General features: G+C 35.9%; 1 protein-coding gene across 1 annotated transcript in view; it reads right to left on the bottom strand.

Moving 5' to 3' along the window:
- Positions 1-22,873, bottom strand: part of LOC149561612 (zinc finger (Ran-binding) family protein) — an 82,425-nt gene that overhangs the window by 16,442 nt on the left and 43,110 nt on the right. Inside the window, exon 2 of the mRNA XM_089825206.1 lies at positions 5,752-5,869. Within this exon, the coding sequence (XP_089681332.1) occupies positions 5,752-5,869 (118 nt within the window). The remainder of the gene's footprint in view (positions 1-5,751; positions 5,870-22,873) is intronic.

Genomic DNA, 22,873 nt, shown 5'->3' with positions numbered 1-22,873 from the left:
TTGGGACATAATTGATAGGAGATGGCAAAATCAGCTTCACAGACCCATCCATGCAGCAGCCTATTACCTCAGTTGTCATATCATCTGTATGATGATTTCAAGGCAAATGAGGAGGTTCTTAGTGGCCTATACACTGTGATATCAAAGATAGCCACTAATCCCACAAATATATTGCTTGAGATGGATGCCTATAATAATGTAATAGGGCCCAATTTTTTCAGGCCAAATCTACAAAGACAGTCGTACAAATTGCAGCCGGGTAAAAATTGCAGCTTAAGCCTTATGAAGTGATGCACATTGCATATTAATTTATAATTTTTTTATCTAGTTTCTAACTTTCTAGCTTTAAAGGTTGAAATGAGACTAATATTTTTTTCTTTTCCGATTTTCAGATAGATGGTGGCAAATGTTTGGGCCTTCAACAAATCGCCATCCGCATATTGAGCCAGCCATGTAGCACTTCTGGATGTGAGCGCGGCTAGAGTATGTTCGAGCACATCCACTCGAAAAGGCATAACAAGTTTGTCTATGGAGAAAATGAATAAACTAGTCTTTGTGCATTACAACCTGTACATTAGGCCCAAGGAGCTATTGGATAGTGAGACCTTTCCGATTACTCTAGAGAAGGTTGATCTAGACTCTAAGTGGATCACTGAGGCTACTAATCATGTCTTTGATGATGAGAACCTAGAGTGAGTAGACGAGGCAGACAAAGAGGCTGAGGTCGTGGCTATGGCAGCATAGGAGTAGAGAGCTATAGGTGATACTAGTAGCACTGGTAGAGACTACAGTTGATCCTAGATGCACCTCACAAGCAGAGGCTATGGCTAATCAGTCATCCAAAACCTATCTTAGATGCCTTGCTAGGAGGCATATTATAGATTATTCTAAGGTTGACATTAAGGATGAGGACTAGGAACCATAGGCATATTATAGATTATTCTGAGGTTGACATTGAGGATGAGGATGAGGATGAGGATGAGGACTCGGAACCATAGCTATAGTCTTGTTTTTTTAACTTCTTGTTTAACATATGATTGGAACATTTGATGATGACTATTGATGTGATGGATTTCATATATTTGATATACATTTTGATGGGTTTCGTGGATTTAAATATCTATGATTTCTATTTCCTTTAGCTACTATTTAGTAATTTAACTTTGCACTTATGTAATCAATGTATGTTATGTATGTAATCATATTACCTTCTATTTCATGATGTTATTGTGTCTTCAACCTTTATTCACTAATGGGTGCATGGAATGTTCTTTAAATCCTAAAAAATCTCTAAATTTCAATAGTTTTCTCACTTTGTTGAGTCACTAACGAGTCCGAGCTAGGTCACGAGCCAAGTCACCCTTGTTGGGTCCAAGTCGGGTCAGAGTCTCCTTACTTCGGTCTAAACCCTCTCGGATTGGAGGATGAACTCCAATAGAGTGCCCTGTTACTCGACCCTAGGCCCAAGGGTAGATACTCTAGCCCCCTTGGCTCCATACTTCATGAGGTGCGTACCTAGTAGGCCTCATCATTCTCCTTTAAGGGTGCCTTGTTACCCAACCCTAGGCCCAAGGGCAAATACTCTATCCCCCTTGGCCCCATATGGAGTTGTGTACCTAGTGAGCCTCACCATTCCCCCTTATCACATTACCTCACTTGGATCATTACTCCCAAGATAGTGCCTTTGTATGATGTCGCATAAGCTCATTCCACTACAGGCCTTACCTAGTGCCTTTGTATGATGTAGCTCATGCCCATTCCACCACAGGCCTTACATAGTGCCTTTGTATGATGTAACTCATGCCCATTCTACCCCATGCCTTACCTAGTGCCTTTGTACGATGTAGCTCAGGCCCATTCTACCACAGGCCCTACCTAGTGCATTTGTATGATGTAGCATAGTCCATTACACCGTAGGCATTACCTTATCTTGTGACAAAATGATCTAAATCAGTAAAAAAAATACATGTATTTTGTCTCTATATCAAGCAGATGTCATTTATCATTTCATATGATTCTAAAATGTAGCTTTCCTTGATCCTTTACCTCAGTTTTGTGGCCAATCTTTAATCCTCTATGCATATCTCTGTACCTATAAGTCCCTCTTGATTTAGAAAAAGGATGCTTGAAAAGTACCTATAACTACTGCATTGTTTATTCTTCATTGTTTGGTTCATCTTTTTCAACTTCAAGTCTCCGTATAAAAAGATTGATGATTCTCTATCTCCATTTTAAATCTCGTCAACTCTTTCAAACATTTCTATGGCATGATGTTTCTTTCCCTCTATATCGATTGGGTTGCATAGTACATAATAGTGATAGGAGCCAATGTATATAGTGTCTTCTTCCAAGGGTAGAGTCAATCATGAACATTTTGTCAATGTCACTGTCATGGAATATGAAATTTGGCAATATTTTCCCCAATTTTCACAAGATCTCTTCTTCTAAGCACTTGCAAATATAAGTTGATTGTCTTCAATTTATGCAAGAATTATATTTTCAAAAGATTTGTAGAATGAATTGACAAAAGATAGAGTCTCAACATTCCTTAAGAATGCATTTTGCCAATTTGGGCACCAGTGATTTGATTGATGTAATTATTGATAATCCCTTGTTCTTATTTGCTAGGAATTGAATGACTATGTCGGAGCAATTATTGTTGTTTAAGCTTTTGACAACTTACACATCATTTACTGTAAGATGTTTGCTGGGCATTCACTGTTACCACTGTAAAGTCCTCTCACAATTTAGCGAATTAATTTTCATAAAATTCTTTATTTATTTTTATCAATAAGTCTCAGGCTCCAACAGTAATAGGATTACTTGAGATTTTAAAGCTTAAGTTTGTCTCACCTTTGTCAAGTTGTAAGCATGAAATGTCACTTTGTAATGCCCCAGCCTTCTATTTAGCTGTTATGACTCTGTGAAATACCTTCCAATGTCTGAAGCTTCAGAACATGGGAGCACAAGTCACAAATTCTGTCCTCATGGAATCCAACCAGCTTAGGTCACTGTCAACAACTCTAAAATCAAAGCTGCAACTGAAAGTGACTTAATAAATTTGTAAGCCTCATTGTTCCAGATCTCTAATTGATGCTAGATAGAACATTTTTAACAGTATCTTACTCTGCTAATGCTGAGAGTCATCACAATGCAGCATATTTGTGGTACAATGAAGATAGTTCTGAATATAAACTTCAATGAAAACTATTTAAATTGCGTACAATGTGTGGTCCTTAATAATATTTGTTACGATAGTTGCAAATATTGCTTGCATTTTTTACTGTAGATAGAATGTTGACTTATTTTTATATCCTTCTTGATGGGCTTAGAAACGGTATTGACTATTTACCCAGATGGTCAGATAGCAGATCTAAAACATGTTTAAAAGACTTTAACTGTCTGCAGTCAGTAAATCTGGAGACAAAAATCTCAATGGCTATATGAGTTAGAGGTTATAAGAGATCTGTAATATCAAATATGTGCTCCTTCGGTTGGAGCTTGAATTATAACTATGTTCCCTTGTATTTAAATTTGGTGATTATTGGATATATTGACTCAAATCACTTCAAAAAGATGTTTATATGATGCTCAACTTGCTAATTCCTCTAGATATCGCTGATGTTATACTATTGAATTATTAATGAGTAACAAGGATACCAAATATGATTTAAACTTCCTATAATCCAAATCATCTCCGAGAAGGCTTTTGTGAATTCGGTGCCTAGGAACTTTGATAGTACCCATGTTTGATCTCAGACGGAAACTTCCAACAACTCTTACCAATTTTGTTCTCTAATGGGAACTTTAACACATGAGTTCAATGACCCTAGCTCTTCTTGAACCATACGATCCTGTCAACCTGAGATATTTTCCATTGCTATAATATGTAGAGTTTAATTATTGTTATCTACCATTGTAGGGTAAGGCTTATGTCTTGCATTGGATATGTATATTTATTCCATTCGATGTCCCCCCGTCCCATATATCTTCATTGGGTAGTTCTATGCTTGCAGAAGATGATTATTTCTATTGGTGCAATATCCTCCTCAAAAGTCTAAATGTCTAAATGTCATTACTAGGAACAGATAACCACATCTAATGAAATCAATAATCCCAATTTAATAACGCCAGGTCTATTTACTATTTTTACTGCTGGTGTCGATTCTATGCTACTGGCCTGCATTATGTCTAAATGTCATTACTAGGAACAGAAAACCACATCTAATGAAATCAATAATCCCAATTTAATAACGCCAGGTCTATTTACTATTTTTACTGCTGGTGTCGATTCTATGCTACTGGCCTGTATATTAATATAAGAATTGTCAATTGTAATCACTGAGATAAAGGCTCGTGGCTGAGACTGTTCTTTCTTGTTGGAAGTCATTTACTCCCATTTCTTATTCTCCCTGCAATACTTTTGTTCTGAGGAGAGGGTCCATAAAAATATAATCTACATTTTCCTAAATGATGGTCTCTCCACTACTGCTATTCCTCCAGGCTGGCAGAAACATGCTCTAATACCACTTGTAATATCCCCAATCAGATATTTCATATTTTAGGTTTTATTGTTCCTTATTTTCAAAATAGTTATTCACATCTCTTCTTATCTTCCTCCTCTTTTTTATAGATTTTATTACAGGTCACATCCCTCAGGTATTAATTAATCGAGTCATTATAGTTAAGTTATAATTATACATAATTAATATATATCTCATATAAATATTATCTTTATATGTGTATACTATATTATATAATATTTGAATATATTAGATTTATTTATTTTATATTTTCAAATTTTGGATATAATTTATTTATTATATCTTTGGGTCCATTCATTTAAAATTATACATATTTTACTTTTACACCATTAATAGTGAAATAGTATAATAACTTTATCATTATTTATTTGTTTGATATTATCAGTAATGTTAATACTTTAATTTTATTATTATTAATACTATTACATTAATAAATAAGTATATTATCATGATTTCTTTTAAATTCAATACTAATGTATGTTGGAATTATTTGATATCATTTATTTATCTTTATTGTTTCTTGAACCTTTCTCTTAGTAGGAGAACCTTATAACTAAGGTTTTAAGAGGGGGACACAACAAGACAACTCATTTGCTCATAACAGACCTCAACAGAATTTTCTTGGGCTCACAAAGACACATAAGACAAAACAAATGAAAAATACATAAATACTAGTAGGATAACATACTAATCAGATGGAACACACCATTAGTCAAGACAGGCAGTATGAAATCCAACAAAGATAGAATTTGAAAGACGATTTTCTGGAATGGCTGATCTAAGAATATGGGTGAAAGTAATGCAGCAACAATTGCAAACAATTTATTAGATGCATGGCAACAAGGAAGCTCAAGGCCAGAGAAAACAAGAGAAACAGCATTATGGGAAACATAATGCAATGCCTGTTTGTCCTTGGAAACATGTACCATTTCCACATGGAGGAGCTTGAGGTGAGGCAAAAGAAGTCAAATGGAGCAAAAAAAAAATAGTCAGCCAGGGATTCTAAGATGCATTAGCAGATTCCAGTGGAAGGAAAAATGAGCAAGCAGAGGTAAACGTTGCTTTTTATAGACCTAGTTGACTTTCTTAAGTACAATCAAAATTAAAAAAGAGAACTCATAAAACAACTGCATTCTAAAAGAATGATCTACCAACTCATTATCCATAAAAATTTCAAACTTCAAAAAGATTTTGCTAAATCACTTACATCTCCTTCATCAAGATGAACATATGCTCTCAAGCGTTTTCCTGAGAGAACCGCCTTTTTGTCTAAACTTGGACAGCCAAAACCTACAAGGACCTGGATATCCTTCCGAGACAAAGATCTGCTCAAGAATAATCAGTTTAGAATATCAATAGTGCACATATTTTCCAAATAAAAGAAAAGTCTAAATAGTTCAAACATCAAGAAAAAATAATATCAAATGAAATAAAACCTTGTATTACAAAAAATATGGTTAAGTACATAAAACATTTAAAAATTAAAATGAAAAATCTTCCCATTTAGTAGAGGAGTTGAAAATTTAAATTGATGAGCACAAACAGAGAAAATACTATGATCATAGAAAGTGGGTAATAGAGAGGCAAACATATGTAAATTATCTAAGAAAGCTGGATTTAAATTTTTGGGCTGCTTGTACTAAACCTTTCTTCCTCCAATAAAGATTTTTTTAACATATAAGGTCCAAAATGTTAGTAGAAGAATGCCACAAAGCATTGTTTAACATATGGAGTCCTACATGTTACTAGAGGAATGAAACAAAAAAGATGCATATACATTGGCATAAAACATTTCATCTGCAATTAGAGACTTTTAAGAAATGGAATTTTTAATATCCTTTTAATTGACTCTTTGGATAAAATTTACATAGTCATGAATGCTACATCAAAATCTACTAAAATGATGGTGCTATAAAATATTTAACTGGAATTCTGTCAACCTTACAAAAACTGTTTCGACTTATAGTACATTGACAACACAAATGCTGTATCGATGTGCTTTCTATGGTTGAACTTGAAACTTCAATTTTACAAAGATCGAGAAACAGAGAAATCTCATATTAGGTTAACATACTCCCAATCATAAAAAATGGAAATTGCATTGTCATTTCAGCATTTAGTGAGCAGAAACTGCAAATTATTGACATCTAAATATTGAAATCCCAAAACTCCAAACTTCGGCTTTAGGCAAAACCTTATTTTTACAACTTAGTGAGAGCATTAACTCACTCAGAGAGTGAAGAGGTTTTGAAACCCAAATGACCAGGAACAGAAAAACTCCTGGAAACCAACAAAAATCACTTTCAATAACCTGGAACTGTTTCACTGTTTACTCATAAAACAAGATACCACAGATAGGCATTTTGTAGATTTTTCATGCAGATTTTTACCTCTAGTTTGCACATTCTATGGGAAAATATAGCGGCCTTTACTATGGGTATAGCAACCTTCTAAACAGGTATCAGACATTAGAGAGATAAATTAACGTTCATATTTATTGGAAAATCATAATAGAATCAGATTAATACAAAAGTTAACAGAATCATGTAAAACCTGAAATTGTAATATCAGTATCACATTTCAGAAGCTTCACAGATGCATGTCCTGCAACTATTTTGCATCATGGAATCAGTCCGCTTATCTTTAACATTATGTATGCATATCATCAATCAACATACTACAGATATGACAAGCGTATATACTTATCAGGATGCAATGTAGAATTTATTAGTCGACAGTTGGCAAAAGGCAAGAAATCTGATAGACAGTAATTACTAATCACCGTCTATCAGATTATTAATTAGTATGCAGATGAAGTTTAGCAAGCAGATTCAATTTTTGCTTAGCGGAAATGGCAAAAATATAGAAATATATCAAACATACAAAGAAAGCTAACTGGAAAGAAACAAGTATTGACAATCAACCTGTCATGTGCAAATCAAGATCCTGAAAAAAATTGAAGACAAATTGATTATTTAGTTCTCCCTGGAATACTGTACATGCAATATCTGTTAAAAAAAGACTATAGTCAACAAAGTGTGAGGGGTGGGGATAGACTTCAGAAACTGGCTAGCATCCATTCAGTACCCTCTTTGTTTTGCAGGACCAAACAAAAAAAGCATGTGTTCATAAAATGCTCCTTCCCAATGGGAATGGTTATCCAATAAGAAGAATGGCAATCTCCCCATTCCTGATTCTGTGATATTATTGTCCAAAGATTGGCATAAAGGTAAAAACGATGTTGCTCTCTCATGCTTATGGAACACCAGCTTGGTGCAGTTGATCTGGATGATTTGAAAGGAATTGAATCAAAGAATCATTCAAGTATAAAACAGAGCTTGAAAACAGTGTCCAAGCTAAAAATTGCTATCACAAAGGTCACATGTCTTGTGCTATATCCAAACCACTGTGGAAACATATAGTATCCTCGTCGTACCTAGAAATGTTAAAAAAATGGAATAAGCTCTCTACCTTCCCAAAGTTCATGGGTGTTCCAATCTAACTAGTCCTCGTGGACCCCACCCAGTGAAGGCACTTGGAAATTGTATTTTAACAGTGCATCATCCGGAAACCCAAGCCAATCCAAAGCTGGCTGCATTATCTGCAATTCAAAGAATGATAAATAGCAGCAGAAAAACAAAATTAACAATGAGTAATGAAGTGGAAGCAGAGGCCTTATTTGGCCTTCAACTTGTCAAATCCTGCAATGTAGAGAATGTCATCATAGATGGAGATTTGATGGTTGCAATACTCTACTTGAGAAAGAGAATTTCAAGAATTAGAAGATAACAAATACTCTAAAAGAAACATTGAATATTCTGAATTACATCCCAAGCTATTCAGTCATGCATTGTTTGAGAAAAGGAAACAGGGGGCAGACTATTTATAAAATGGAAGATGAATTAATTGAGGCCAATCTCAAGCATTGGCCAGCATTTCAAAAAATTATAATTATAAACAAGGATTACAAACCCATTGAGAATCAAAATCTTTTGGGGTGGTATCAGGCAGAAATTCATAATCAAATGATTTGATAACTTGCCATTATGTGGGTTTAGATATACTTAGAAAAAAATTCTCAAAACTCCCACTTGCATTTTCATGTCTTTTGTTTTCACTGAACCTTAAGCCTTGACATCATGGAGCCATCCCTGCAATTAAATCAAACTTTCATATCATGATCAAAAGGAAACATATCAAGTGAAAAAGTGAGGAAAACAATGCCAAATCGAGAGGGAATGTTCCATCCCAATTTTTGCCCTAATTTTTTATTGGATCATATCTGTTGGTTTAACGAATTATTCCTGATCATGTGAAACAAGTTGGTTAATTATATACGTTGTATCAACTATTAACCGATTGTTTCTTTTTCTTGATCATGCGAAACGAGTTAGTTAATTATATATGTTGTACCAACTGATAACGAATTATTTCTTTCATGATCATGTGAAATGAGTTAGTTAATATAGACGTTGAGGAAAATAATCAAGCAACCTATAACTGTCATTAGATGATTGACAATTGTTTGGTTGGAATTAACGATTCAATATATTTTTGAATTAATGTCTTGGTGAGAATGTTTTGCTTGGGTGATTGTAGGAAGAAGACTAAAGAGAGGGGAGGCATTGTTAAACGAGATCATCGGAAGGGGATGGTCGATTTGTCCAGTCGTCAAGCTTGACAGGTATGACCTAAGACTACCTTGGAAAGGATACAAAGACTTGACCACAGATTGCATTATAGTACCACATGAGCTATTAGGAAAACAATATAATAAGAACTTTAAAATAATCTAAATTTAATTTAATTCATACCTTTGAAGATTTATTATTGAATTTTCTTATTTAATCATTATTATAAACTCTTAAATACGAATACATATTTATAAAAATGAAGTGGCACCAATAAATTATAATTATATAATCTATTGATGTCACCTCATCGATATACATACTTAAACATACATAAGGGCTTATAATAATAATAAAATAAAAATTAAACTCGTCAACTTTCAATTCTTTTTCCCTCCTTGTTCTTTCTTTTCAAAATTCGAATTTTTGAAGGATTTGAAAAGCCTTCTTGTTAACCGACAGTAGCCCAAAGGTCACGACTGACCATTAAAAGTTCATCATGAATCAATTTGAGACACCCCTTCTTCCTTCTACAATATTCCTACTCTCTTCCCAAATCTGCTGTGTTTGTTACCAAACCCTGTGAACCACAATCTCAGATTAAACCTTCCTATCTCTATAATCCTAACTCATTCCTCGGAATTCTTCTAAGTCCAACAGTGCTAGAAAATTGGAACAAGGCAATATACAACAGAGACCAAGAATACCAACAAGCGGAAGAAGAAATCCGAGCTTGAAGATCAAGTCACGTGACTCTTGTTTCAATCAGCTTCTATACTCTATTATTCTGAAACATATTTATACCTTTGTAGAATTCGTTTACCTTCAAATACCTTGTTTTTGTGGAATGTTTAGAGCAAAGAAAGGAAATAGAAAGTATAGTCGGATACGTAACTCCCAACCACAATAACTTTTACTAGCAATCCGATATCTTGTTCTTGATTTAAATTTGATTAACCATGAGAATGCAATTGAGTAGTATAAAGCAATATCTATGCACATGTATTTCCCAACCATTATTTTTATTGTCTTCTTTCTCAATCTGATTCGACATATTCTCCTCAGTCGGTTACGACTGAATTAGTAGAGATAATCCATTATGCTATCTACTGATATCTGAAGTGTTATGATTTCAATCATTAAAATGATCTTGAGCTTACACCAATTATTCAGCCTTTGAAACTGAGTTAATTATGTATATTGGAATGTGTCCAAATGTTTGCAATGCTTAAACACACTACCTTGCATGGAATTAGAATATATAATGACATCGAGGAATTCACCTCGTAGAAAGGCCAATGATTGGTGAAGAGGTGTAAAATATAACCTGCAAACAAAATCAAGATTGAAATCAGATAAATAAGTAACAAACACATAAAATAGCTCATGCATGTCCTAATGATGAAACCTGTTGTCAAGTCGAGTGGTGGAAATTGGGTTTTACGAACCCAATTTGAAATCCTTGGCCAAGGTAGATATAGGAAGATTTGTCGATCATGAAATCTTTTTGTTTGTCCAGAAGCTTCAGTTATTTAGGAATAACTGATGAGACACTTAAACAACTGGGATGCTCGGATGGCTGGACTTAAGAACATCCCGAGCCCGATCTCGAGGTAGGGAAAGTCGTTCTATTAAGTTAAGATGTGTGGGGATAAGTATGGTCCACGGTTGAGAGGTTAAGCCTATATCAATGCTTCTCCTCTCACCAATGCCGAGGCTTGAACAATGAGACAAAGGGATTTCTCCATTATTTCTGCATGTTCTTTTGCACTTTTACCTTTGGAATCATGGGAGCATAAATAGATAGTTCAGAAATATATGCCTGAATATATTAGATGTTTAAGATGGTAGTTGCTACTTTACTTTCAATTGAACATGTTAGATTGATTTAAATGATAGCAATGTAATCATTTATTTATTTCCTTTATAGATTAGGTAGCAGTTACTTCTTTCTCGTTATAATTAGTTAATGGAAGTCATTGTCATGTGAATGGGATTAGTTGTTAGTTAAATATTTGTTTTAAATTGGTTAGGAAAATTTGTTTGTTACAAGGAAGTTAGAATTCTTTTAGAATAAAGAAGACTAGAAACAAACTCTTGGGAAAGCACTGCTGTCCAAGACAAGGGTGGAACCCACATTTGTCTTGGACACATGTTACGTTGCAAGGTTTGGACCCTACCTGTCAGGTCTAGGTTCTTCTTGGGTCTGAGTTCTTCTCGAGGCTTGGGCAGGTCCGCGTAGGAGACCTGTCACTTTCCCAAGAGGGCTTCCAAGGACCCACAACCCATGAGGCCAAGAAGTATATTAAAAACACTAAAAATTCTCTTTTTGTATTATTTTAATATGGCACAGCTATATACATACATACATATATATATGTATATATTATTATATATACATGTCCAAAGGGTTTAGCTTAGTTGGTTGAAGCAATGAGTTCTTATTGTGGAGACTCTGGTTCAAACCCCAAGAGAGACATCTTTGTGAAATTCTAAGTTGTGATTCTCGGTACTCTAAATGTTGTTTCTAATGCGGTTGCTCGAAAGGAGCTTGAATAAGTTTGTAATTCTCATGTTGTTGCTTGAATGGGCACAAGATTTGTAAACAATTTCAGTATATAATTATATATACATACATACATATGTATGTATGTATGTATACATCAGAGTAACAAGACTCGCCGCAAGTCGGGCGAGTCTCCCGAGTCAGTGAGTTAGGGAGGATTTGCTAGGTTAAAATGACCCATGACTCGAGCTCGGCGAGTCAGGAAGGGTGACTTGTGTGACTCGCCTGACTCGCGGGTCAAGGCGTTACTCTCAGGTCACAACTTGCTTGACCTGACCGCAGCAGCCAATGTCCAACAAAGTGAAAACATTAAAAATCAGTTTTTTTTTTAATTTTTCTTTTTTTGTTCTTTTTTATCCTTAAGACTCTAAAAGGGCTTTCATAACACTTTATTGTGAGAAAAAGAAAGAGAGAGAGAGAGAGAGAGAGAGAGAGAGAGAGAGAGAGAAGAGAAATAGAGTGCCATTGTTTTGCAACCAGCTGAAAGGAAGAGGAGAAAAGCTTGCATTTGTGACGTTGGAGCAACTACACACTTGCATTTAGATCATCAAGGAGCTTATAGGAGCTCTTCTCAACACTTCTCAACTCATTTCAAATAGGTAAAAGTTGATTTTTTGGATTTTGATAGTTTTTTTCTCTATGCTTATGGGTTTTTTGGATTAATTTTTTTGTATGTTTATGGGTTTTGTTTTGCTTTAGATCTTCATAAAATACAATGCTTAAATGGTAATATTTGGTCTAGAGTGTCTTATTGCAGCAACCTTGACATTTTTCCTTACTCATAATGGCTCCTCCAGCTAAAAAACCCAAGCTCTTTAAAGGCAATAAAAAAGATGAGTGCTGGAAGTACACCATAGAATTTTCGGGTAGAGGTAGAACTCAAACAAAATGCCTATTTTGTAAGGTCGTTAATAGTGGGGGGATAAATAGATTGAAATACCATATTGTTGGCATACGTGGTCATGATGTTGAGCCTTGTAAAAGTACAACTCCTAAGGCTAAACGTTTTTGTTATGTTGCTTTAGAAAAATATGAACAAGAAAAGGAATTAAAACAAAAACAATTAGCAGAGTTAGCTCAAATTGGTTCCAATTCCCTTCCACACTCATGTGGCACTGCTTCTATATCTAGTTTTACATCCCTAGGTTCAATAGGTTGTGTTGGAGAAGATGCTTCCCTTTCCCCCCTATCGTCTTAGTGCTTCTGCTAGTTGTACTTCTTCTACATCTATTCCTTGCACTGCTAGTGGCGCTGCCTCTACTAGTAGTACTGGCATTACCTTTGGTCTTAGAGTCAGAAAATCTAGGTTGGACAATTTTTTTGTACCACTTTCCACTCCTGGTGCACAATCCTCACTCGAGAGCTTGGTCTGGAATAGAGAGATTCGTGAAGCTGAAAGAAGAGCAATTTGCAAGTTTTGGTATTTTTGCAACATTCCATTTATTGCAGTCAATTACTTCAACTTCATTTATATTTGATTGTTTTAAGTTTTATATTCAATTTTTAAAATAAAATTTTATAATTTTAACTTGATGTTGAAATATGCTAATTAAAATATTTTTCTAAATGTAACAAGACTCCTTATTGGTAGAGGATGATTGATGTGGTTTCCATCTGTGGTGCGGGGTTTAAAGCCCCCACTGAAGATAAGTTGAGTGGCCCTCTCTTACTAAAAATGGTTGAGGAGATGAATCTTGAGTTGGAAGACTCTAGAAAGATTTGGAGCCAATGGAGGTGTACAATTATATATGATGGATGGATGGACAAATAGGAGGAATAGGACTCTCCTCAATTTTCTTGTTTCTAGCGGAGGTAATTCATCATCCTCTACTTCTCAAAGTCTAAAATTTAATGTATGATTGAATAACTAAAGTTTTGATAATTATTTGTTTAATTTTCACTTTCAGGATCCACCATGTTTTTGAAGTCTATAGATGCTTTCTCATATGTCAAAAATGAAAAATTCTTATGTGAGGCTATTGAAGAAGTCATAAGGTAGGTGGGGAAAGAGAATGTTGTCCAAGTAGTGACTCATAATGCAGCTAATTATGTTGCTACAGGTAAAATTTTAATTTCTAAGTTCTAAAAAAAAATTTAAGTCTTTCATTAAATTTTGAAAATTAAAAATTTTTTAACACATCTAAATTTTTAATTGTTTACTAACTAATTTAAAATTGCTGCAAGAAAACTTTTGATGTAGAGACACCCAAAAATCTTTTGGACTCCATGTGCGGCCGATTGCCTCCACCTCATGTTAGAGGATATTAGCAAGCTTGAATGGGTGAAATCATGTGTTGCTAAGGCCAAAAATCTTTGCAAGTTCATCTATAATCATGCCTTGGTCCTCAACATTATGAGGGAATACACAAAGGGAAAGGAATTGGCTCGTCCCGGTATCACAAGATTTGCCTCTAATTTTATCACACTAAAATCCTTGTTGAGTTCAAGGTTAGCTTTGAGGTGCATGTTTGTTGGTCCACAATGACGTTCCTTCTCCTTTCCAACCACCCCTGCAGGGATAGATGCAACAAAATGCATTTATGATGAAGAAGGTTTTTGGGGGCCATGTAAGGAGATTGTGGGGGTAATTTAAATTTTAAAGGCTTAAGTCTTAAAATTTTATAAATTAATTTATCTCATACATTTTTGTTTCATTTTCATTGTGCAACTTCGCAAAGTTTCATCATTCACTAAATTGTTTTTTTGTTAAATTGTTTTGCAGATCACTCGGCACCTTGTAGCCCTCTTACAAGTTGTTGATGGGGAGAAGCCCGCTATGGGCTACATATATGAGAGCATGGATAAGACTAAGGAGGCTATTAAGGCCAAATATGTAGGAGTTGAGGACAAGTATGGCCCTATTTGGGACATAATTGATAAGAGATGACAAAATCACCTTCATAAACCCATCCACGCAGCAGCCTATTACCTTAATTCGGAATACCATTTTCGTGAAGATTTCAAAGCAGATGAGGAGGTTCTTAGTGGCCTATACACTGTGATATCGAAGATGGCCACTAATGCCACATATATATTGCTTGAGATCAATGCCTATAATAATGCAACAGGGCCCATTTTTTCGAGTCAAATTTGCAAAGAAGGTCATACAAAATTGCAGTCGGGTAAAAATTGCAACTTAAGCCTTATACAATCTTGTTTCTAAATTTCTAGCTTAAAAGTTCAAATTTTGAAATGAGACTAATATTTTTTCTTTTCCTTTTTTCAAAATTCAAATAGATGGTGGCAAATGTTTGGGCCTTCAACCAAAAACCTTCAGCAAATCGCCATCTGCATGCATAATGAGTCAGCCAAGTAGCGCTTCTAGATATGAGCGCAACTGGAGCATGTTCAAGCACATCCACTCGAAAAGACGTAACAAGTGGTCTGTGGTGAAAATGAACAAGCTAGTCTTTGTGCATTACAACCTGCGCATAGGACCAGAGAGATTTTGGATAGTGACACCACTCCGACTACTCTAGAGGAGGTTGATCCAAAGCCTGAGTGGATCACTGAGGCTACTGATCCTATCTTTAATAAAAAGGACCTACAGTGGGTTAATGAGGCAAACAGAGAGGCTAAGGCCGTGGCTATAGCAGTAGAGGACTAAAGAGCTACAGTTGTTCCTAGTGGCACCTCAAGGCAGTGGCAGAGACTACAATTGATCCTAGAAGCACTTCATAGGCTGATGCTATGGCTAATTAGTCATCCAAGACCTACTTTAGACGCCTTACTAAGAGGCATTTTATAGATTATACTGTGTCTGAGGTTTAGGTTGGGGATGAGTATAAGGATGAGGATGAGGACTAGGAGCCATAGCTATAGTCTTGTTTTAACTTTTCGTTTAATGTAACATATGGTCGGAATTTGGAACATTTGATGACTATTGATGTGTTGGATTTCATGGATTTGATATACATTTTGATGGGTTTCATGGATTTATCATTTTATATATCTATGATTCTATGTTTTACTTTTCTATTTCCTTCAGCTACTATTTAAATTTTAGTATTGGCAATTTACCTTTTGTATTTATGTAATTGGTGTATGTTTAAGTATGTGCATTGTGATCAAATTACCTTCTATTTCATGATTTTATTGTGTATTTAAGCTTTATTCAATAATGGGTGCATGGAATGTTCTTTAAATCCTAAAAAATCTCAAAATTTCGAGGTTTTTTTACTTTGCTGAGTCACTGTCGAGTCCAAGCCAAGTCCGAGTCACGTTCCTTTGGTATACATACATACATATATGTACATGTGTGTGTGTGTGCATATATCTGTGTGTGTGTGTGTGTGTAGAGAGAGAGAGAGACGTTGATATAAGTAATAATAGGGAGGTATAACATGTTATGTCCCCTCTCATTTAAATAAATAAATAATCATGTTAGAATATTTTTTATTCACTCCATTGGCTAAAGTTTAAACATTGATTTAATAAAATGTGTAAAGTATTGATTAAAAAAGAGGCCAAAACACTAAAGTCCCAGCAAATATTATTTAATTATTTATTATGGGGCCACACTTAATGTTCCCTATTTTTCAGTCATGGGCATGAGACCATTTTTTAAATTGTTTTCGACTTATCAATTATCTCAGCCAGCTCAATAGTTCTTTGTGACATGGCGTGTAGGGGAGAATTTAGCAATCGTCATTGATTGGCTAGGTTATCTCAGCCAGCTCAGCAGTTTTTTGTGACATGGTGTGTGGGGGAGAATTTAGCGATTGTCATTGATTGGCTTTCATTATTGAAAGAAAGAAAGAACTTGCTTCCTTAAATCAATGTAGTCTTTACTTGCGGAATCACACGAGGAAGAATTCATTCTATACTTTTGACTAATTATTATTTTTTCTTGCTTTGCAAATCAGAACCAAACCAGAAGTTCCATTTTGTAGCACAACCATCAGTTCCTTTTGGTACCAGCGACAGGAAATATTGCTTCAAAGATTAATTCAATAGCAACTGGACATTTTCAGCAGTATACAGTCAGTGGGTCTCACAGCAGCTGCATCCTAGCTATCCTGGTATAGAAAGTTGACAATGTGGGTTAATTTATACAGCCTAAGGGTGATGTGGTATGAATATTGTAAACAGCTAATGCCTCTCCTGTTCTTTTTAATAATCCATCTCTTATAAACCTGCAAGATTCAATTCAACGCAAATATATGAAATGAAACACTCAGAGTTGTGTGATTAGTATCTGTATGCGGCATGTGTTGATATATTATAGCTACGGTCAGATACAAGAATTCTTTGTCTTGAATTCAAACAAGCAATTAGCTAAATTATTCATATCAGACTAAGTATGCAGAAATCTGTACTTCCAGATTATATTTTCTCTTGATAATCGAGTAATGATATCTTGCGTAATATTGATAAGGAAATGATCCGATGCATTTCGTTAAGACATAATAGAATCGAACAAAATGATCTATCTATGTCTATACTGATTGGCGATTTGTCTTGATCATGTTTTGGTTAACCAAATTGGTTTGTATTATGTTAACCATTGTTTATACCAACAGTCGTGTCATGAGCGGACATGAGACATTTCCTCTCATGACATGACTATTGGCTTTGTGCCTTTTGGATCAATACTTATATCTAACCAATCAAATCAAGAGAGGCATCAAAATCAATTAATGCTCTGCTTATTTGAGATCGGATATCACCAATATCACATTCAAATTTGCAATATTATATAAAGTGTTTTTCAATATTGATTTAGCATCACCATCATATTTGTCAAGATCAATATTATCAATGTTTTGATTACAAACTGCAGATAAAAGAACAGTGATTAGTAAGAATCATATTCCGAAAATCAGAAAAGACACATATAGTCCAGATCTGAGATAAAGGTAATCATCTTTAACATGGTATCAGAGCTACTCAGTCTTAGGGATTGCTGCAGATATGAGGATATAACAGTTGCTCACTTCAAAATTAAGCCAGCACTGAAGTGGAGGAATTGTCCGTGTGGAATAGATTCCACATTGCCTACGATTCATGTCTTTATTTGATGATTTACATTTACTGGGGATCGAACTTATTGAAACCGTGATTACAATAGATTATTATGAAATATTAATAGCAGCTCTATTGTTGATTGGAGGCTGCCGAGACACTTCGTAAGACATTGAAATAATATTTACCGTACCTTCAATTATCGGAACTAAAGTTTGCTGAAGATAATCATTTTGGAGCACCCATACTTGAAACAATGAAATGGTAATTGCAGAGAAGCTCATGAGGGTCAATTAATTTATTGAATAATTTTTTTTGAATGCACAGACAGCAAATTATATGTTTAAGGATAATTGAGCACCCTAGAAGGTGGGAAATGAATAAGGGAAACCGATCGGATGGCTTCTTAAACAATAAATCAGGTGGCATGGACCACAAGCAAACAAATAAGATGTTCCGGCTTTGGATGACTAGACTCACACAGGCAAAGAATGATTACAGCATACAAATAAACGATGAATAAGAGCATGCACAATGTTGAAAACAATAATTCAATTGTATATTGTCATTGATGTTACACAAATGTCAAACTTTATCCAAGCATGGTCAGCTTTAGCCAAGCTCAATTGAGCAATAAAGAAGATTCCGGTTCCAACCAAGCAGAAGTCAATATTAACTGAGTTTGATCGGTCGTCAAAGGATTTTGGTATTAACCGAGTGACTCATCTTCGTATTAGCCAATTTTCAGCAGGTTACACTTTGTGATTTCTTGGTTGATTCAAGCCGACCAAATAGATGTTAAATGTTTGTATGGAAGGGTATTCAAGCCCACTTGACATTGAGTATCATATATATGCAAGGTCAAGTTGTCGATTTAATCAAGCAATTGAAAAACAATGTGAGAGAAGCGAAATGAGAAGGATATCTAACTAAGGACAGAGCATCCAAGTTTGAAGATTGAGCTGCAAAGAATATTTTGATTAGGAAGGATCTAGAGGTCAAGCCAGAACTATGATCTGAATCTACAAAGACAGTTGCTTCAACAATCAGGTCAATCATTGTTACTCTCTAATGATTGTAGCAGTGAAGAAATCTCTTAACAAAGTTGGCTTAACAGTCATTTTGTAAATCCTCTAACAAAGTGGCATTTCTAGAGTGAAGTGTCTAAAGACTTGTAATGTTCCCTTTTTAAGCATTCATAGCATGTTGTTGTCGTTGGCCTATTTCCCCACTGTCCCATAGGCTAACCAGGACATTAAAGGGACTTCGAGGCCATTTGGCCTACATAGTTTTAGTTGCAAGTCTTTCTGATGGGTTTTGAGGTAACTTTGAGCATACTTACTATTTATAGTAAGTCATCTTGGACATGGTCGGACATCCAGTGGTAGCAGTATGTTGATGGTAATTGTTTAAAATCGACAAGGAGACTTGTTTATCATTAATAAGATTTTTTATGCATTTATAAAGCTATTTTATAAAGTTAAATTTAAATATTTAACTTTATTAATGCATAGATTATAGTTTGTGGGAAATATTTAAATTAAAAGAGTCCCCTTTATTTTATAACACATTGGAGACATAAGTTACGTAAAGGGAATTATGTTTTATCCCACATTGAGAAAACGAAGGATGGAGCTCTTGTGAGAACACTATAAAAGAAATGAAAGAGCTTCTTTTATGCAGGCTTGAAAAATATCAAAGAAATTGGAAAATTTTCTGGAGATTATGTCTCAATAGTTTGAAGGACAAAATCCCTTCAAGCTGGAAATCTTGACGCCATTGAAAGACATGGTCTTGAGATTCAATAGGGCAGCAGTTTGAAAAAACAGATACGAAAAAGCAGTTCGAAAAAGCGGAACCGAAAAAGCAGGCCGAAAAAGTAGTACGAAAAAAGCGGAACCGAAAAAAGCAGTCCGAAAAAGTGGAACCGAAAAAGCAGGCCAAAAAAGCAGTACGAAAAAGCAGAACCGAAAAAGCAAGCCGAAAAAAGCAGTTCGAAAAAGCAAATCGGAAAAGCAAAGCAGAAGGGGCAGCATTGAAGAAAATTATTACAGCCATCTACAACCAAGTTCCTTTATTAATATTGTTTTTTAGGGTGTTATAAGCTTTCAGCTGTAAGTGTGCATTATACTAGCATTATCATTTTGTAATCCATGTAAATGCCAAAGTCTTGGCCATATTTCATGAGCATTGTATTTTTCATTACAATTAAGAAGATAATAGTTGCTGGTGTTATTTAAGCAATTTAATATCATTATTTATCGGCTAGTTAGTTTGCATACCAACTGTTTGTAAAAATGTTAGTTGGCTGTAGGTGTTCATTTCTCATGCTTAGATCCTATATATACACTGAATATTGTCAAAATTAGTAGCACACTCATGTTAGGTCATTGTGCAGTCCATTGTAGTCTTCTAGCACAAGATTCTCATTGATGCAAATTGAAGAAACGGTCATTTAAAGCCAGCTGAAATACTATATCAGTCATACGTCCCTTGCATGTGAACTGTTTGATGAAATTCCTTGAGCTTTCATCTGCATTTTTTGAGGGCAGATTTGAGGAGGGTTATTACAGTGGTATCAGAGCTTGCTTGCAAAGTGTTTGACGAAATGTCAAACAACTGAAGTATAAAGATTTTTTGGTGTTTGAAGAAGTTATAATCCTATTGGGGTTATTACAGTGGTATCAGAGCTTGCTTGCAAAGTGTTTGACGAAATGTCAAACAACTGAAGTATAAAGATTTTTGGTGTTTGAAGAAGTTATAATCCTATTGGGGTTATTACAGTGGTATCAGAGCTATAAGTCCTGCCATCCTGTGAAGGTCTTATAGGGAATTTGGAATAGCCAGATAGAGAGAACAATGTTTGACAAAATGAATGCCGGTCCAGATCAGGGAAAAGAAAGATTCTTACAAATATTAGACACCTTAACACAGAGACAGCGATCAGCAGAGCAAAGAGCACAAGAACAGAGTCAGAGATTTGAGCTTATGATGCAGATGATGGCTTGTCAAATGGGGTTGAATGCTAATGTGGGTGGAGGAAATAATCAGAATGGTAATAATCAAGATGGGGCACAAAATGGAGGCGAACAAGTTGGGAGCAATTTCGGTCATGCACCCCAGCAAACTAGGACAGTGAGTTCGCGGCCCAGGATTCCCATATTTCCTTCTAGAGCTCCAAAGCAACCCATATCAGAGCCCCAGATCACTGATATACAGGACCATCTGAGGAGAGATTGGAAAGCCGGAGGTCCAGATTTTATTGCTGCAATCACCTTTAGGGAGTATATAGATGTGCGGATGAAGCATATGCCACGTGGACATGGCAGGAACCAGAGTTATGAGCTACAGAAGAAAGTAGGGAAACTTCAATTACCATATTATGATGGCTCGGGGAAGACTACAGCAAGAGCTTGGGTTCAAAAGCTTGACACATACTTTCAAATAAACCCTATGCCTAAGGAAGAAGCTATTAAGTATGCAGCAATTCACCTGGATGGGTTAGCACATGAGTGGTGGCATCATGGTATGGTCACTAGGGGTCATGCACACATTACCTATGTGGAGTTTACGGAGAGACTGATTGAACGTTTTGATAGCCCTAAGGATTGTACCTTCCCTATGACAGGCAGAAACTTGTATGAGGAGTTTGACAGACATGCTGATTCAATACAGGGAGACATTAGCACATCTTCAGGTAATGGTTTATCTGCATCATCTTCACAGGCAGAAGGGGTTTCAGATGTTGTGCAGGTTGAGCCAGTTGCATCAGAAGGTGATATCATAGGCACACTGGATTGCGTGATTGACACAAATAGTGATTCCAGTACAGTTGGGCTGGATGAAGTTACAGCAGTTGAGGATACTGTCATGTTTGAGGATAGTACAGTTGATTAGAAAGTGAGCATTCAAGACTTCGCAGAAAATGAGTATCAAGCACAGTTGGATGCTTCTTCACATGAGATAGAGGCTAATAGCTCTTCATTTGGTTTGGCAAGCCAACTGAAGACAGGGGACAAGGATATTGTCGCGGCTTTATCTCATCATGACAGGATGCATGGATTGATTGAGAATCACATTTGGATGATTCAACTGCAGGAGAGACAGAAAGGAGTCACAACAGGTTCTTCTTGTGACGACTTACAGCAGATCAAGGAAGGCATGGAGGCAATGAAGGTAAGTTACATGCACCTACTTTCAGATCGCGGTCATCTCCTTAATCTTGCAGGGATCTATTTAGATGCATTGAAGAAGAAGGAGGAGGAGGCTGACTAGCTTTCTCATGAGCTGGAGGATACTCGAAATTCCTCGGTGTGTATTCAGTTGGCTCTCCAGGATTCTGAGAGACATTGGACAAGCTTTGTCTTGAGGTGAGCTCAGTTCGGGAGTTAGCGCATATAGCAGGGACTCAGTTTTCTTTTACAGTCAGGTCACATGATGATTTATCAGAGATGACAGAGTTTACAGGAGAGTCCCAAGATCTGAGTATTACAGATGATAGCTATTCTGATGTTACTCCTTTGGACAGTGTACTAGGGATAGAGTATAGGAGTTCAACCAATCGACACAATCATGTGTCTAGTCAGCTGAGAGTTGGCAAGCGAGACATTGCTATTGCGTGCGAACATTTTGATGCTGCTCGCCAGTTGTTAGCAATTTATGGATGGGGTTCTCCTACTAGTGATGAGCAGGGAGGCAGTTATCTTTCCTTGACAGAGATCCACTCTTTATGGGAGGCTATTCGGATTCTGAGACAGAATTATATGCAGTTGGTAGCCAACAGAGATTATCTTATGGAGTGGGGGAGTACAGCATACGAAGCATTATTGGCCAAGGAAGATGAGGTGAGTGAGCTTACTCAGCAGCTCGAAGTGACTTCTGAAATTCTTGAGAGTACACAGTTGGCTTTCGAGGAGTCACAATTTCATTTGGCCAAGGTGACCGTGGAGTTAGAGCGACTGCAATCTTTACCAGATTCTGTACAGTCACAAGCTGTGGTGTCTGGTGATCCGAGGATGTCCATGGTCGAGATTGTCAAAGACAGTGGAGATGAGAATACATCCATCCTTGATACTAATATTGGCATATCGGGTTCGTTCCCACTAGAGTCAAGATCAGTTGAGTTGGGTGCTGCAGCAGATTGTTGTTGTATGCCTGACATGGTGGTG

This window comes from Cupressus sempervirens, chromosome 4, assembly GCF_028749045.1.
Source record: "Cupressus sempervirens isolate cs-2001-9-10 chromosome 4, ASM2874904v1, whole genome shotgun sequence".
In the NCBI taxonomy this organism is placed as follows: Eukaryota; Viridiplantae; Streptophyta; class Pinopsida; order Cupressales; family Cupressaceae; genus Cupressus; species Cupressus sempervirens.
The sequence above is the reverse complement of the archived record's forward strand: the minus strand, read 5'-3'. Positions and strand labels throughout refer to the sequence as shown.